At 44.3% G+C, this 17,892-nt stretch overlaps 1 protein-coding gene across 1 annotated transcript in view; it reads right to left on the bottom strand.

Annotated features, from left to right (window-relative positions):
* Positions 1 to 1,229: 1,229 nt before the first annotated feature.
* Positions 1,230 to 17,892, bottom strand: part of STARD5 (StAR related lipid transfer domain containing 5) — a 29,278-nt gene continuing 12,615 nt past the window's right edge. The window contains exons 3-7 of the mRNA XM_040414075.1: positions 15,600 to 15,732; positions 10,781 to 10,898; positions 10,235 to 10,328; positions 1,673 to 1,910; positions 1,230 to 1,642 (exon numbers count right to left, since the gene is read on the bottom strand). Coding sequence (XP_040270009.1) covers positions 1,763 to 1,910; positions 10,235 to 10,328; positions 10,781 to 10,898; positions 15,600 to 15,732 — 493 coding nt within the window. The 3' untranslated portion in view covers positions 1,230 to 1,642; positions 1,673 to 1,762. The remainder of the gene's footprint in view (positions 1,643 to 1,672; positions 1,911 to 10,234; positions 10,329 to 10,780; positions 10,899 to 15,599; positions 15,733 to 17,892) is intronic.

Genomic DNA, 17,892 nt, shown 5'->3' with positions numbered 1-17,892 from the left:
ACCATGGGCGTTGCGTTCCCTGTAACAGAGGAACACAACACAATGGAAAGTATAAGTATTGCCGCTCCTTAACTGTGCGTTGCGTGCCATATAGTGAAGCATATGAAAAGCATGCTTCTTCATGGTCACTTAACGTGTTCGTTTTGCAGTAACGTGACGCACTGCATGCATTGGCCTTTATTCTTACAGTAGAGAAGTACCGTATTTTTCGCAAAAGTGGGGGAAAAATAGCAGTGCGTCTTATGGGGGCGAATGCTGCGACCGTCCGGTGAATAGGCTGAGAGGGAGGAGGGGCTGGGGGTCGGCATCTGTTTCTGTAATGGCAGCGGTGCCCGGTGCAGTCACTGTATTTTACTACACCGGGCCCCGCTCACTGTAGTATACGGTAATCATATCTAACTTGTGGGTATTGTTAAAGTATTCCAATCATCTTAAATCTAGCGCTGTACTACTTACTACTAACTTCTTGGCAGTCAGGAGGCCGGGTGGGCGCTCGTAGCGTAGCTCACTACGTCACGCGCCTGCTCCGCCCACTTTATGAATTAAGCAGGCACCGGGCCCCGCTGCCATTACAGAAACAGATGCCAGCCCCCATTCACTACACAGGGACACTGTTATGGGGGGGATATGTGGATGACACATAAGATAAGATGCTATATATGTGTCATCCACAGATGCCCCCACAATGATCCCCCATAACAGTGCCACCCACAGATGCCCCCATAACAGTGCCACCCACAGATGCCCCCATAACAGTACCACCCACAGATGCCCCCATAACAGTACCACCCACAGATGCCCCCATAACAGTGCCACCCACAGATGCCCCCATAACAGTGCCACCCACAGATGCCCCCATAACAGTGCCATCCACAGATGCCCCCATAACAGTGCCATCCACAGATGCCCCCATAATAGTGTCATCCACAGATGCCCCCATAATAGTGTCATCCACAGACCACCATTAGTTAAAAACCCACCAAAAGCACACCTTTTGGTTCAAAATATATTTTTTTCTTATTTTCCTCCTCAAAAACCTAGGTGCATCTTATGGGCAGGTGCGTCTTATAGGGCGAAAAATACGGTAATTAATTAGACCTTTTTGTGAATTGGGACATTTAAACTTTTTTTTTTATTCCAATTTAAATCTAGTAGGAGTCGGTTCATTTTTTGCCGACTCAGACTCCAGGTACCCAAAATTGCCTCCGACTCCACAGCCTTGTTAAATAGAGCGGTGCCTGTGCCCGCCCAAAGTAGCGGGGCAGTGGCAGGCAACGTAAGAAATAGAATAGTTCATAAAACAGTGATTCCTACTGAGGGGACTTTTCAGATCCTGCGAATGGTTTGATTTTAGTCCCATTCACCAGGGAAGAGCAGGTCATGTCTTCTTGTCCCCTCCCCGTTGAAATAAATGGGTTATATGTATGTTCACCCGCATTCCCATTAAACCCCACTGTCTGCATGACATTTACTGCTAGTTTTGCATGAGTCTTTGTAAATGATATTTATTGTGTCCTTAGCACAAATTGTATGAATATTAGAATATTTTTACTTGCAAAATCATTTACAATAGACAATCTGGTAAAATAGTTGCTCTGCTATGTAAATGGAAATCAATATGCATCAATTTGTACGCAGTACTGCTCAAATGCAGTCATGCAGTCGGCTTTCCAAGGTTGTAACATACATGCTGCAGATCCTTGCTGAACCTCTTGACCTCTTCCAAGTAGAACGTTCATCTAAAAATGGGCCATGCTCTGTGTCATACATTTAATGCTTTGACAGCCTTTGAGAGATTGTTGTAAAACTGAGTCATGCTGTATGGGAAAAAGGATTCTACAACAGATTTGGGGAGGTAGCCACTAAGATCTGTCTGGAAGAAACTTAAAACTTGTGTTTTCTCAGGTTCCCTGAAAGACAGACACAGAAAAATAACAAGAATAAATTGTGGGAACTAGTTATTCCATATAACACATCAAGAAAATAATAAGCATTTATAATGTAGTAGTATGATTTAAAAACCTAAAAGGGTGTTCCAGGATTTTGATACTGATGACCTATTCCAGTGATGGCGAACCTATGGCACGGGTGCCAGAGGCGGCACTCGGAGCCCTCTCTGTGGGCACCCGCACCCTGGAAAAAGTCTATGGTGTACCAATATGCCTTAGACTTTTCCTGCAATTCATTCAGCACAGGATGCACTATGAACAGCACAGGCAGTACACTGAATGTAGGCAGGCTATTATAGCTAAATAATAAAGTACATGCAAGATAGACTATACTGGACTGTAATATTCAGGGTAAATTGCTATGTTGGCACTTTGTGATAAATAATTAGGTTTTGGGTTGCAGTTTGGGCACTCGGTCTCTAAAAGGTTCACCATCACTGACCTATTCTCTGGATAGGTCATCAGTATTTGATCGGTGGGGGTCCGACACCCAGAACCCCTGCCGATCAGCTGTTTGAGAAAGCATCAAAAGATCCCCCACTTTAAAATTCGCATAAAAAAATCCCAGCGTCTTATTCTTTGGGCAAAGAATAAGACGCTGGGATTTTTTAATGCGAATTTTAAAGTGCATGTTTGTAAGTATGTACTAATAAACCTTTTAAAATAGTCATCGGAGCTTCACTATGGTAGGAGCCACTTGTATCCACAGAAATTTTTAATGAAAAGAAATTGGGAATACTAGCAGACTCATCTGGTGTGTGCTGGAATTAAGTCCGTGGTTGAGCCCTGTGTGGTGGTGTATGAACGTGGACCTTCACCGCGAAGAATCTAACAAGCCGCGGAGGATATCTTAGATACGTCTGTTGTTGGTGGAGTGCCGTGTAAGTACAATCTGTGCACTGCAGGGCAGCACAACCGTACGGATTTACACTATTATAATTTTTATAAGTTGCAGGATATCCACAAATAGGACATCTGCAGCCCTCGGTACTTTTCTAAAAGGAGAAGGAGAAAGAAAAAAACTGTATACCGTCTATTTATGACACGCGCGGTCCGAAACCTATATGCATACTCCATGAAAGTGTGATTGACCCCACAACACTCCTCGGACCTGCAGCGGAACATTTTTGCGGACTGGTGACTAAATATCTTTCTTTTATATGTATTTTGCGGTCCGCCAAAAATATGGATGACATCCGTGTGCATTCTGTATTTTGCGGAACGGAACAGCTGGCCCCTAATAGAACAGCACTATCCTTGTCTGTAATGCGGACAATAATAGGACATGTTCTATTTTTTTGTGGACCCGTTGAAATGAATGGTTCCGTATACGGTCCGCAAAAAAAAACGGAACGGAAACGGAATTAAAATACGTTTGTGTGCAAGAGGCTGTAAGAAAATGAAAATACTTAAATATTACTTTATTATAAATATTTCCTCAAATACTTTTCATTAGTTATAGTCTAGTTTTGTCTAGGGAGCAATCCTTAGAAGAAATAAAATGGCCGCCGTCCTATTAGTACACACAAAACCTGTCCTGATCACACAGGAGGACAAGTTACAACACTGAGGTAAAGAGCTGCCTCATCCTCATCTCTGCTCCACTTGTCAGGGATTATGATCCTGAATACAGCTGATAAGATCTTCAGCTGAATCTCTGTGGGAATGGAGTTCATGAGGAGACATGAAGTACAGAGAGGACAGACAGGACAGACTGGCCACTTTCAGAGGAGCGAGTTGCACACTCCGGACTCGCAGCGAGTCACCCGGCCTGAACTCCCAGCACTGCTGGAGTCGCATAGCATTATATTGATTTATGATGCTACGTAACCCTTACAGTTCTGGAATGTATTGTACAACACTGACAGTATTATGTGCAATACATTCCAGACTTCTAAGGGTTACATAGCATCATAAATCAATATAATGCTATGCGACCTCGTCAGTGCTGGGAGTTCAGGACGGGAGCTGTCTTATACTCATGCTGCGAGTCCGGAGTGTACAGCTCGCTCGTCTGAAAGCAGCCACTGTGGTAATGAGGGGCTGTGGTAATGAAGACTGAATACAAGTGCTGCTACTCATTAGCCAAATCCACACCCTCCTCTCTGTACTTCATGTCTTCTCATGAAGATCTTATCAGCTGTATTCAGGATCATAATCCCTGACAATCAGAGCAGAGAGGAGGATGAGGCAGCTATTTAGCTCAGTGTTGTGAAGTAACTTGTCCTGCTGTGTGAATAGGACAGGTTTTGTGTGTACTAATAGGGCGGCGGATATTTTATTTCCCCTGATGATTGCTCCCTAGACAAAATGAGTCATTATAACTAGGCTTGAGCTAATTGACCTTTAGATCACAGATCCAAAGTCAATTTGGTAAAATACTTCGATTTTAATGCTCCGTACAGCATTAAAATGTATTGGCTCTGTGTAGGCAAAGTTCGTATCGCCCAAAGTCGTGCAAAACTTTGGGGGAATTACTACTGTAGTCAAAATATTTAAAATAGAAATCTGAAGCCCACTTTGGCTTTCTATTTGCAGATATGAATGCAGTAGTAATTCACTGAAGTCTCATGCAACTTCGGGAGAGGCAAACTTTGGCTCTACGGAGCCAATACATTTTAATGCTGTTCGGAAACAGCATTAAAATGGAGGTATTTAAAGGAAACCTGTCATGTGGGTATTTAATTATAATGTAACTCATTATATACAATCATTAACTATTAATAAGTACCTTAGATTTATTCACTTACTGATGTAACAGATGGTTATCTCATAATATACACACAAAGATGCCACACGCCGCATGCTAATGAGCTGATTTGAGTCCAGCGTGACGTCTAACTTTGATATGAGTCCAGCGTTTTTTCTATTCAGCGCTGTCTGATCAGTGTAATGATGCACATTCACAGCTGAAAGTAAACTGGGCATGCGTCTGCTCATCCTCACTTCCGGTGGACCAGTACAAGCAGGAGTTATTTGGCGGGCAGAGTGTACATCTCGGGTAAGTGTTCTCCTATTTGACTTGTACTGTGCAGTGGACGGGCAGCAGCCAGCCTCACTGTTCACACAGACTCTCCCTGATGCCCCACACTTTATTTGGTTTTGCATTTAGAACATCGGGAAGAGGTCCGTATATACATGTGAAAGTAGATAGTGAGAGCACATCAGGGCCAGCAGCTTGCGATGTCACATGTCTGTACGGACCTCTTCCCGATGTTCTGAATGCAAAACCAAATAAAGTGTGGGGCAGCAGGGAGAGTCTGTGTGAACAGTGAGGCTGGCTGCTGCCCGTCCAATGCACAGTACAAGTCAAACAGGAGAACACTTACCCGAGATGTACACTCTGCCCGCCAAATAAGGCTACTTTCACACTAGCGTTCGGGGCTCCGCTTGTGAGTTCCGTTTGAAGGCTCTCACAAGCGGCCCCGAACGGATCCGTCCTAATGCATTCTGAGTGGAAGCGGATCCGCTCAGAATGCATCAGTCTGGCAGCGTTCAGCCTCCGCTCAGCAGACGGACACCTGAACGCTGCTTGCAGCGTTCGGGTGTCCGCCTGGCCGTGCGGAGGCGAACGGATCCGTCCAGACTTACAATGTAAGTCAATGGGGACGGATCCGTTTGAAGTTGACACAGTATGGCTCAATTTTCAAACGGATCCGTCCCCCATTGACTTTCAATGTAAAGTCTGAACGGATCCGTTTGCATTATCATGAACAAAAAAAAAAAAATATATATATATATATTTTTTTTTTTTTTCATGATAATGCAAACGGATCCGTTCTGAACGGATCCAAGCGTTTGCATTATAGGTGCGGATCCGTCTGTGCAGATACCAGACGGATCCGCACCAAACGCAGGTGTGAAAGTAGCCTAACTCCTGCTTGTACTGGATGAGCCGACGTATGCCCAGTTTACTTTCAGCTATGAATGTGCATCATTACACTGATCAGACAGCGCGCATGCGCAGGATTTGAAATGAGAATTTGTGGCCAGAAGAAAAATAAAAAAGAGCTGTAGATGATAAAAGGGGCGTGGTTTATTACATCATTCATTCATTTTAATAATTGGCGGGAAAATGAATAACAGGGAATGCAAAGGTACTGTATTACTAAGGTAAAAAAAAAGGTGGAGGAATAGACTATTGAAATTAGTAATTATAATAAGGGCTAGTTTGTTCATGGGATGATAAACACATGACAGGTTCCCTTTAAACAAATCGACTTCGGATCCGAAGGTCGATTGGCTCAAGTCTAATTATAACTAATGAAAAGCATTTGGGAATACATTTTATAATAAAGTAATATTTAAGGATTTTCATGTTCTTAATTCCAGGAGAACCCCTTTAAGAAAACCTCTTTAAAGCCAACCAACCAACATGGCAGATACTTCCATCTAATAATCTATGGAATACAACAATGACTAATGTATGACATTAATATTATGCCTAAAAGTACATACTCTGCAATACAGCAACACATTAAACAGAATCCACAATTAATTGCCATTGTGATCAGTGGGGCCAATAACCGTAAAGCATAAAGTAGTAAATATCAGCTGACACCTAATCCATATTATTACTAAATCTGGTTGATAGTTTGAGGACATTCCCTGAGCATTAATTACCAGGAAAATCTTCCCACTCACTAATTTGATGTTATGTTAAATGATGTATAAAATAACATGCTCCTCCGAATCCTTTAGAAACTGTGAATTCTGATAAAGCTATGAACAGCCTGACAACTGCAGAGTAACTAGGGTGTTCATCTAATATTCCTACTAGAAAAATGTCAATCCTTACCAATCCAAGCCTCGTGCTCTTTTATATTCATTATTATTGTTACCACCCCTGTACAGCATTGTAAATCTAGTCACACATGATGACAGGCGTGTTACTGAGCATTACCACTGATTACAGAAGTGCCCACACTGCTATATATCAAGAATACTCTGCCCTGCTTTGCCGTATTACACACTGTTTGAGAAATATCTAATTCCTAGTTTGCCATTTTTAAAACTAATGCACTTTTCAGAATGCAACTCACCAGGACAAGGGGTACTGAGGAACTTAGGCCTCTTTCACACTGGCGTTTCTGGCTCCGTTTGTGAGATCCGTTTCAGGGCTCAGTCACAAGCGGCCCAAAACGGATCAGTTCAGCCCCAATGCATTCTGAATGGATAAGGATCCGTTCAGAATGCATCAATTTGGCTGCGTTTGGTCTCCATTGCGTTTTTTTAGACAGTCACTAAAACGCAGCTTCCATCTGACTATGCGGAGCCAAACGGATCCGTCCTGACTTACAATGTAAGTCAATGGGGACTGATCCATTTTTCACTGACACAATATGGTGCAATTTAAAACAGATCTCCGCCCTCTGCCCTGACTGATAGTCCGGTCACTGCCATAGCCGCCCTCTGCCCTGTCTGATAGTCCGGTCACTGCCATAGCCGCCCTCTGCCCTGTCTGATAGTCCGGTCACTGCCATAGCCGCCCTCTGCCCTGTCTGATAGTCCGGTCACTGCCGCAGCCACTCTCTGCCCTGTCTGATAGTCCGGTCACTGCCATAGCCACTCTCTGCCCTGTCTGATAGTCTGGTCACTGCCATAGCCGCCCTCTGCCCTGTCTGATAGTCCGGTCACTGCCGCAGCCACTCTCTGCCCTGTCTGATAGTCCGGTCACTGCCATAGCCGCCCTCTGCCCTGTCTGATAGTCTGGTCACAGCCATAGCCGCCCTCTGCCCTGTCTGATAGTCTGGTCACAGCCATAGCCGCCCTCTGCCCTGTCTGATAGTCTGGTCACAGCCATAGCCGCCCTCTGCCCTGTCTGATAGTCCGGTCACTGCCATAGCCGCCCTCTGCCCTGTCTGATAGTCCGGTCACTGCCATAGCTGCCCTCTGCCCTGTCTGATAGTCCGGTCACAGCCATAGCCGCCCTCTGCCCTGTCTGATAGTCTGGTCACTGCCATAGCCGCCCTCTGCCCTGTCTGATAGTCCGGTCACAGCCATAGCCGCCCTCTGCCCTGTCTGATAGTCCGGTCACAGCCATAGCCACCCTCTGCCCTGTCTGATAGTCCGGTCACAGCCATAGCCACCCTCTGCCCTGTCTGATAGTCCGGTCACTGCCATAGCTGCCCTCTGCCCTGTCTGATAGTCCGGTCACAGCCATAGCCGCCCTCTGCCCTGTCTGATAGTCCGGTCACAGCCATAGCCACCCTCTGCCCTGTCTGATAGTCTGGTCACTGCCATAGCCATCCTCTGCCCTGTCTGATAGTCCGGTCACTGCCATAGCTGCCCTCTGCCCTGTCTGATAGTCCGGTCACAGTCATAGCCACCCTCTGTCCTGTCTGATAGTCTGGTCACTGCCATAGCCACCCTCTGCCCTGTCTGATAGTCCGGTCACAGTCATAGCTGCCCTCTGCCCTGTCTGATAGTCCGGTCACAGTCATAGCTGCCCTCTGCCCTGTCTGATAGTCCGGTCACTGCCATAGCCACCCTCTGCCCTGTCTGATAGTCCGGTCACTGCCATAGCCGCCCTCTGCCCTGTCTGATAGTCCGGTCACTGCCATAGCCATCCTCTGCCCTGTCTGATAGTCCGGTCACAGTCATAGCTGCCCTCTGCCCTGTCTGATAGTCTGGTCACTGCCATAGCTGCCGTTTGCCCTGTCTGATAGTCCGGTCACAATCGCTGTATCGGGTGACGCCCCTCTTGATGCCAGTAGCTGCACCCATGGACTCCAGTCTGCCTCCCTTGCATTATGTTAAATGGTCATGTGATGCAAGGGTAGCAGATCTCCAGATCTCCATTGTGGCCAGTGATTGTCTTGATGCCACTGCAGCCAAACATTTTCAGGGAGAAGCCCAAGATAAGCAGCGGAGGCCTGGAAGCGAATGAGCCAGGACCCAGCACCTAGGGATTACCAACGCAAATCTGGCTAGTCTGACAGGTCATGGAAAGGAGTGCATAACCCCTTTTACTGTGTCGGCTGTACCTTAGAAAAGCCCATGCTCCTAAGCATACCAGCTATATTATACGTATTTTAAATTTGGCGACTAAAAATTTCATTTGGCTCCTAAATTTTTCAGGTTAGGAGCCAATGGCTCCTTGATATTTTTTTTTGTCTGGAGCACTGCCATTGCTGGGGCACAGGGGAGTCATCTCCCTGCGCTCCTTTTCTCCTCCTCGCCCAGCGGTAATGTTATGACGTGTATCTGACTGCTGCACCGGAGTGCAGGGAGATGAGCTGCAGTAAGTGAATGGAAGGACTGTGCTCCAGCAAAGATAGCTATGTTAGGGGGCCACTGGGGGGGTCATTACACTATAAGGGGGGGCCAGGGTTATTATACTGTGTGAGGGGGCCATGGGGGGGGGGTCATTATAATGTGTGAGTGCCCCTTACACAGTATAATGAGTAGTGCCCCCCCCCCACACACAGTGTAATGACCCCCAGAGCCCCCATTCAGTATAATGATCCCCCATACAATATAATGACCCCCAGAGCCCCCATTCAGTATTATGACTCCCAGTGACACCCCATAAAGTATATTAGGGATCACTAGGGGTTATTATACTGTGGGGGGGGGGGGGGGTCACTGGAGGCCATTATACTGTGTGGGAGCCACAGGGGGACATGTCACTGTAAAAAAATGCCACAAGGGGGCCCACTGAGATTTATCGCTCAAGGGCCCACATGAACCTAGGTACGGCCGGCACCTATCTGACATTGGTGGCAAATCCCAGCGATATGCTCCCAATGTGTGAGATGGGCCACCCTCCTTAAGATTTGCAATGTGAATGCTGCCTTTTGACAAGCTTCAAACCTCACATATCCTGTATCATAAACTCACCATTTGCACATATCTGTTCTCTACACACAATAATCAGATGGGGAATGCCAGCAATTACAACTTACTACCTGGATGTTAGCTGAAATGACAGTCACCCTTTAAAGGAACATTAATTTAAACCATTAAAACAAAGAGATATACAAAGAAATCTTGTGTGTGTGCCCTAGGAGGTCCGCCATGTCACCCTTCCTCCTCACAATCCCGTGTCTGGCTGTAAGACAGCTGGTTGGAGTAGCAGCCTCCCTGCTCTGCCCAGTGTACAGTTAGTGATCAGCGGGAAATTGACCCCTGTGATTTCTACAAGACTGTGGCAGGATCATAAACTGATAAACTATACCAAACTGATAAAATACACTAAACTATATTTCATGTCTACTTTTATCATTCATTTCTAGGCTTAGTGTTCCTTTAAGTTCATAGATGAGAAATTTTAGCTTGCTTACCCAGGAACGGGAACACAGAAACAGCCACAAGGATGGTTAAACCCTCTGACATAGGGATGCTGGGGAGGACAGCTTGGGTGCTCAACGTTTGTTGCTATAACAATATACAAAATAGGTGTTAATATAATTTACACAAAGGTACAATAAACAGGTTTTCTTTTATTTATTTTTTGGATACTGACAACTTATTACCTATCCTGACAACTTATTACCTATCCAGGAATGAGGTTATTAGGCAACATGCTGGTTAGCAGTCAGGCAAATCATTAGAGCACATGGCCAGTTCAGGACTGCAGCGGTTCTCCTCTCCTTACCGAAATAAACATGCACATTTGGCTAATTTATGTACATACTTTTTTGGGGGGGAAGTTGATATAACTGTTGGCAAAAAACACTCATATGGCTGACGGTAGCTCAGTTACTAACGCCCTTGGTGCTAGCTAACTATTGCCGCCTAATAGTGCAGGTATCTGCTATGCTTCACAAGAGGGACTAAATCTACAACGCACAAAATAATGACATAATCTAGAACGTGAATGTACTAACCATTAGAGGTTATGGAACCATCCTCGTATCTCTTGATCATTACCACATCTACAAAATCCCGAGGAGATATAATGCCCATGGCTGCTGATGGTGTCACTGTTCGGCAAATAGTGATGTCCTAAAGATGACAAAGTGTGATAAGAGATGACAATCGATCTAATTATGATAATGTTGACGACCATTCAAGTCCATCTGCAGTGTTTAAAAAAAATTAGGGAGTCTTCAATTTAAAAAAATAATGTCATGTCTCTTTATAGAGGTCAGAACTTCACCTTCTGTCACACAGCTCCAAATCCCCTCCATGGACAGTTAAAGGGCACTGAGCCACTGAGTTATTCAATAACATTTATTTGTATAGCGCCACCTGCTGTTTTTTTTCTTTGACTGCTCACTGAGAAGGCCGCACATGCTCAGTTTCATCCTTCAACTGCCTCCTGAGCTGTGATAGGTAGAGCTGAGACACGCCCCCTAAGCTGTGATAGGGAGAGCTGAGACACACATCCTGAGCTGTGATAGGGAGAGCTGAGACACGCCCCCTGAGCTGTGATAGGTAGAGCTGAGACACGCCCCCTAAGCTGTGATAGGGAGAGCTGAGACACACCTCCTGAGCTGTGATAGGGAGAGCTGAGACACACATCCTGAGCTGTGATAGGGAGAGCTGAGACACACATCCTGAGCTGTGATAGGGAGAGCTGAGACACACCTCCTGAGCTGTGATAGGGAGAGATGAGACACGCCTCCTGAGCAGCAGCAGAAGAGACACTCCTCTTGAGCTGTCAGCTTGATATATATCTAGCAGATCAATGAATGTGGAGATCTCTGGATCCATGTGAGGTACAGGGCTGGTTCTAGCTTTGTTAGAAAGAGATTGTCATGTACTGTATGATGTGTGGTCATGGGATAACCCCTTTAAATGCAAAAATTCTGGTTGACTGCAGCCACTGGCACAGCTTACGAGCAGTCGGCATACTGTTTATGCATTTAGGATAGCATATGTATCAAGCATTTATAGAAACACTGAGTAATACTGACTGCTGACTGCTACCTTCCCAAATGAAATCAGCTGGTTGTTGAGGTTTTGGGAACCAAATCCGTGTCTGTGTCAGAGGCTCTGTTCAGAGCTTAGGGGGGTCATTGCAGATTAGGGGGGTCTTTTACAAATCTGAAATACACCTAAATTAGGTGTATTTCAGCCACAGATGGCGGCGCAACGGTTAGTCTGCGACTAAACCCCCATTCACACCAGGTCTAAAATAGTGAGTGTGACGTGGGCAGGGAAGGGGAGGGGCCGGCAGGCCCGTCTCATTCATCATTTTCTATGCCTGTTTTAGGAGTAGAAAATGGTCTAAATGTAAGACAGCTCGGAAGCTGTCTTACATTTAGAACTGGCGCTGGATGCGCCAAAGTTATGGAGAGGACGGCGCCTCTTCATAACTCCAGCGGATCCACTGCCAGCTTAGGGCTTTATTAAGACCGGCATCTAAAACGTCTAAGGCTATCACATCACTAGTTCCTATAGAGTCCTGAATATGACAGAGCTCCATAGGAACAAAATGTAACTCCCATAGGCTGCAATGGTAATTCATTGCTGTCTATGGGACAAACAATCGCTTGCTAAAGTCCTCTTAGGGGACCTAAAATGTGTAAAAAAAAAAAACGTAAAAAAAATGTATTTAAAAATTCAAGCTGTTCAAAATGGTTAATGAACATCAATTGTGCTACAGTAATTGTACTCCTCACCCATTCAGCCTGTATGAGTGAAATGCATGAAATGCCCCAATGCTCCCCCTTGTCCTGCGTGTATAGCGCAGAGCAAGGGCTTTTTCATCACTACTGGTGACGTACCAGGTCTCTGTATGGGAATGCTAGGCGGAGACCTCCGCCTAGCAGTGAGCCCAGTGACGTTACCGGCACTATTGGCGGTCTTTTGTGCTGTCCTAGCCTGTAAAACATTAGTGCTGGTGATGTCACCGAGAACACTACTAAGCGGAAGCCTCCGTCTAGCAGTGTAAAAATATAAACAAAACAGCCCTTGCCCTGCGCAATGCAGCACAGTGCACTCATATGTTGCAGAATGGGTGAAGAAGAGGTTCAGCTCTGAACCTGGACAACCCCTTTAAAAGGAGGGGGTCTGACACCTGGGACCCCCGCCGATCAGCTGTTTGAGAAGACACTAGCAATCCTGTGAGTGCCGCGGCCTTCTCGCAGTGTTCGCTAAGCAAGCAACGTACATTGTATAACGGCTGTGCTTAGTATTCCGCTCAGCCCCATTCACTGCAATGGGGCTGAGCTGCGAATAGGTCACATGACCGATGAACGTGTCGTCACTGGCCTAGGGAAAGCTGAGAAAAGGCCGCGGCGCTACAGTAAGCGCAGCTGCCATCTCGAACAGCTGATTGGTGGGGGTCTCGGGTGTCGGACCCACACCGATCAGATATTGATGACCTTTCCAGAGGACAGGTCATCAGTTTTAAAAATCTTGGAAAACCCCTTTAACTATTAAATATTCTCCATTTTAAGTTGTTTGTTTTTAAGTATCTGATTAGGAGTCATGAAAAGCATGATTTTTCAAACTGCAAGGAAACAGGTGATGAAATCAGAAATATTATATATATATATATATATATATATATATATATATATATATACACTGCGTGCAGAATTATTAGGCAAATGAGTATTTTGACCACATCATCCTCTTTATGCATGTTGTCTTACTCCAAGCTGTATAGGCTCGAAAGCCTACTACCAATTAAGCATATTAGGTGATGTGCATCTCTGTAATGAGAAGGGGTGTGGTCTAATGACATCAACACCCTATATTAGGTGTGCATAATTATTAGGCAACTTCCTTTCCTTTGGCAAAATGGGTCAAAAGAAGGACTTGACAGGCTCAGAAAAGTCAAAAATAGTGAGATATCTTGCAGAGGGACGCAGCACTCTTAAAATTGCAAAGCTTCTGAAGCGTGATCATCGAACAATCAAGCGTTTCATTCAAAATAGTCAACAGGGTCGCAATAAGCGTGTGGAAAAACCAAGGCGCAAAATAACTGCCCATGAACTGAGAAAAGTCAAGCGTGCAGCTGCCAAGATGCCACTTGCCACCAGTTTGGCCATATTTCAGAGCTGCAACATCACTGGAGTGCCCAAAAGCACAAGGTGTGCAATACTCAGAGACATGGCCAAGGTAAGAAAGGCTGAAAGACGACCACCACTGAACAAGACACACAAGCTGAAACGTCAAGACTGGGCCAAGAAATATCTCAAGACTGATTTTTCTAAGGTTTTATGGACTGATGAAATGAGAGTGAGTCTTGATGGGCCAGATGGATGGGCCCGTGGCTGGATTGGTAAAGGGCAGAGAGCTCCAGTCCGACTCAGACGCCAGGAAGGTGGAGGTGGAGTACTGGTTTGGGCTGGTATCATTAAAGATGAGCTTGTGGGGCCTTTTCGGGTTGAGGATGGAGTCAAGCTCAACTCCCAGTCCTACTGTCAGTTTCTGGAAGACACCTTCTTCAAGCAGTGGTACAGGAAGAAGTCTGCATCCTTCAAGAAAAACATGATTTTCATGCAGGACAATGCTCCATCACACGCGTCCAAGTACTCCACAGCGTGGCTGGCAAGAAAGGGTATAAAAGAAGAAAATCTAATGACATGGCCTCCTTGTTCACCTGATTTGAACCCCATTGAGAACCTGTGGTCCATCATCAAATGTGAGATTTACAAGGAGGGAAAACAGTACACCTCTCTGAACAGTGTCTGGGAGGCTGTGGTTGCTGCTGCACGCAATGTTGATGGTGAACAGATCAAAACACTGACAGAATCCATGGATGGCAGGCTTTTGAGTGTCCTTGCAAAGAAAGGTGGCTATATTGGTCACTGATTTGTTTTTGAATGTCATAAATGTATATTTGTGAATGTTGAGATGTTATATTGGTTTCACTGGTAAAAATAAATAATTGAAATGGGTATATATTTGTTTTTTGTTAAGTTGCCTAATAATTATGCACAGTAATAGTCACCTGCACACACAGATATCCCCCTAAAATAGCTAAAACTAAAAACAAACTAAAAACTACTTCCAAAAATATTCAGCTTTGATATTAATGAGTTTTTTGGGTTCATTGAGAACATGGTTGTTGTTCAATAATAAAATTAATCCTCAAAAATACAACTTGCCTAATAATTATGCACTCCCTGTATATATATAATATAAACTAAGCAGCATTCATTTTGTCTGCTTCCTCCATATGTTTAATCATCAGTATATAGCCTGGGTTTTCTTTAATCTGTTTCGCAATTATCATGCAAGTAGGGAAACTGCTGAGATAGGCAAGTACTACTTGTCCCACAAAAAACAAGCTCTCATACAGCTATGTGAATGGAAAAATAAAAAGCTATGACTCAGGGAAGGCAAGGAGTAAAAAACAAAAATGGAAAATCGTCCGGGGCTGCAAGGGGTTGCAGTAAAAAGTAAAAATGACATGCCCTCTGAGAAAGTGCCCCCCCCCCCCCCTATGTTGCCAGCGTAAAATAAATCCAGCAGAGCAATGAATAGGAAGATTTTCATTGTCTACATTAATAATGGGATAACCCCTTTAATAAATGTGGAGTGTGTGGCAGAATTTTGGCACATTTGCAATAAAAAATCTGTCCCACAGTATCCATTTCACCTGCAGTAAAAAATAGACGTTCATCAATAGAGTCCATCAAGTCCATTCCTTTAATCAGTAAGGTAATTTAATATGTATTGGGAGTGATGCATTATTATACAATCCAGATATGCCGCCCTCCCGTTATCGGACCCTTCCGTACTTACATCAGTAATAGTTTCTAAGAGCTGAAAATCATGCACATTTTTATCCCACTTCACTCTCAGGCCACCAGGCTCTGGTTTTAAGAATTCCCAGACATGTTCTGGTTTAGCAGCCACCAGACCTTCTCCTTTGTACCTAAATAGAAAATACATAATATGTTTGTACAGTACCTTGAAAAAGTATTCATACCCCTTGAAATTTTTCCACATTTTTTCAAGTTACACCCAAAAACTTAAATGTACTTTATTGAGATTTTATGTAATAGACCAGTAAAAAGTTGCAAGTATGTGTGAAGTGAAAAGAATATGATACATGGTTTTCAAAATTTTTAATAAATAAGAATCTGAAAAGTGTGGTGTGCATTTGTAGTCAGCCCCCTTTACTCGAATACCTCTAAATAAAATCCAGTATGACCAACTGCCTTAAGATGTCACCTAATCAGTAAATAGAGTCCACCTGTCTACAGCTGTTCTGTGAAAGCCTCAGAGGTTTGTTAGTGAACATTAGTGATCAAACAGCATCATGAAAAACAAGGAACACACCAGACAGGTCAGGGATAAAGTTGTGGAGAAGTGTAAAGTAGGGTTAGGTTATAAACAAAAAAAATCACAAACTCTGACCATCTCACAGAGTACTGTAAAATCCGTCATCCAAAAATGGAAGGAGTATGACACAACTATTAACCGACCAAGACATGGCCGTCCACCTGAACTGACAGCCCAGGCAAGGAGAACACTAATTAGAGAAGCAGCCAAGAGGCCCATGGTCACTCTGGAGAAGCTGCAGAGATCCACAGCTCAGGTGGGAGAATCTGTCCCCTGGACAACTATTAGTCGCGTACTTTACGAATCTGACTTTTATGGAAGAGTGACAAGAAAGCAATTTTTGAAGCAAGCCATAAGAAGTCCCGCTTGCAGTTTGCCACAAGCCATGTAGGGAACACAACAAACATGTGGAAGAAGATGCTTTGGTCAGATGAGACAAAAGTTGAACTTTTTGGCCTAAATACAAAACGTCATGTGTGGTGGAAAATGCTGCACATCACCTTGAATACACCATCCTCACCATCCTCACCATGAAACATGGTGGTAGCAGCATCATGCTGTGGGGAAGCATTTCTTCAGCCAGGACAGGGAAGCTGGTAAAAGTTGATGGGATGATGGATGGAGCTAAATATAGGGCAATCCTGAAGGAAAACCTGTTAGATGCTGCAAAAGACTTGAGACTGGGGCGGAGGTTCACCTTCCAGCAGGACAACCACCCTAAACATACAGCCAGAGCTACAATGGAATGGTTTAGATCAAAGCATATCCATGTGTTAGAATGGCCCAGTCAAAGTCCAGACCAAATTCCCATTGAGAATCTGTGGGAGGACTTGAAAATTGCTGTTCACAGACACTCTACATCCAATCTGACTGAGCTTGAGCTATTTTGCAAAGGAGAATGGGCAAAAATTTCAGCCTTTTAGATGTGCAAAGCTGGTAGAGACATACCCAAAAGACGTGTAGCTGTAATTGCATCCAAAGATGGTCCTACAAAGTATTAACTCAGGGGGGCTGAATACAAATACACACCACACATTCCAGATTTTTATTTATAAAATTTTTTTAAAACCATGTATCATTTTCTTTTCATTTCACATCACACTTGCTACTTTGTGTTGGTCCATCACATAAAATCCCAATAAAAATACATAGGGTGTAACGTAAAAAATTGTGGAAAAGTTCTAGAGGTATGAATACTTTTTCAAGGCACTATGTAAAGAACTGAATTATGGATTACCCCCCCAAAAAAAATAATAATAATAATAAAAAAAACAAAAAAAACATTTGGTTTCTACATTTCAGTGGTCATAAGCATGAAATACTAATTCAATAAAATGGAAAATGCAAATGTGATCGCACACTGCATCCAGCACTCTGCCCTCCATGCTGGATGAGACATTGGTTTATATTTTGGCCAAAGCATAGTAAGCCACTCACCGCGTCAAGGTCGTCTCAATTGAGTGGTCCCTAACTCTTGTTCCTACCTGTTCATGGGCCATGACAGCCACATAAAATCCAGGGAATGCAGGTCAGCATGCAAGCCAAGTACACTTTGCTTGTAACCCCGTCCGGTGCCATTACAGCTTTCATCGGATCCAGGGATGCAAGTACCAACATGCATGCTGAACCCACCATATACTTCTCCTGGAGCCAGATGGCTAATGGTAGGTTCTATATAAGCAGACTCAGTTTTATACTGACTTTAAAACCAGCCTCCAGGACAGATTAACTGGTCAGGTGTGCTTGACTC

This window comes from Bufo bufo, chromosome 1 (assembly GCF_905171765.1).
Source record: "Bufo bufo chromosome 1, aBufBuf1.1, whole genome shotgun sequence".
Lineage (NCBI taxonomy): Eukaryota > Metazoa > Chordata > Amphibia > Anura > Bufonidae > Bufo > Bufo bufo.
The sequence above is the reverse complement of the archived record's forward strand: the minus strand, read 5'-3'. Positions and strand labels throughout refer to the sequence as shown.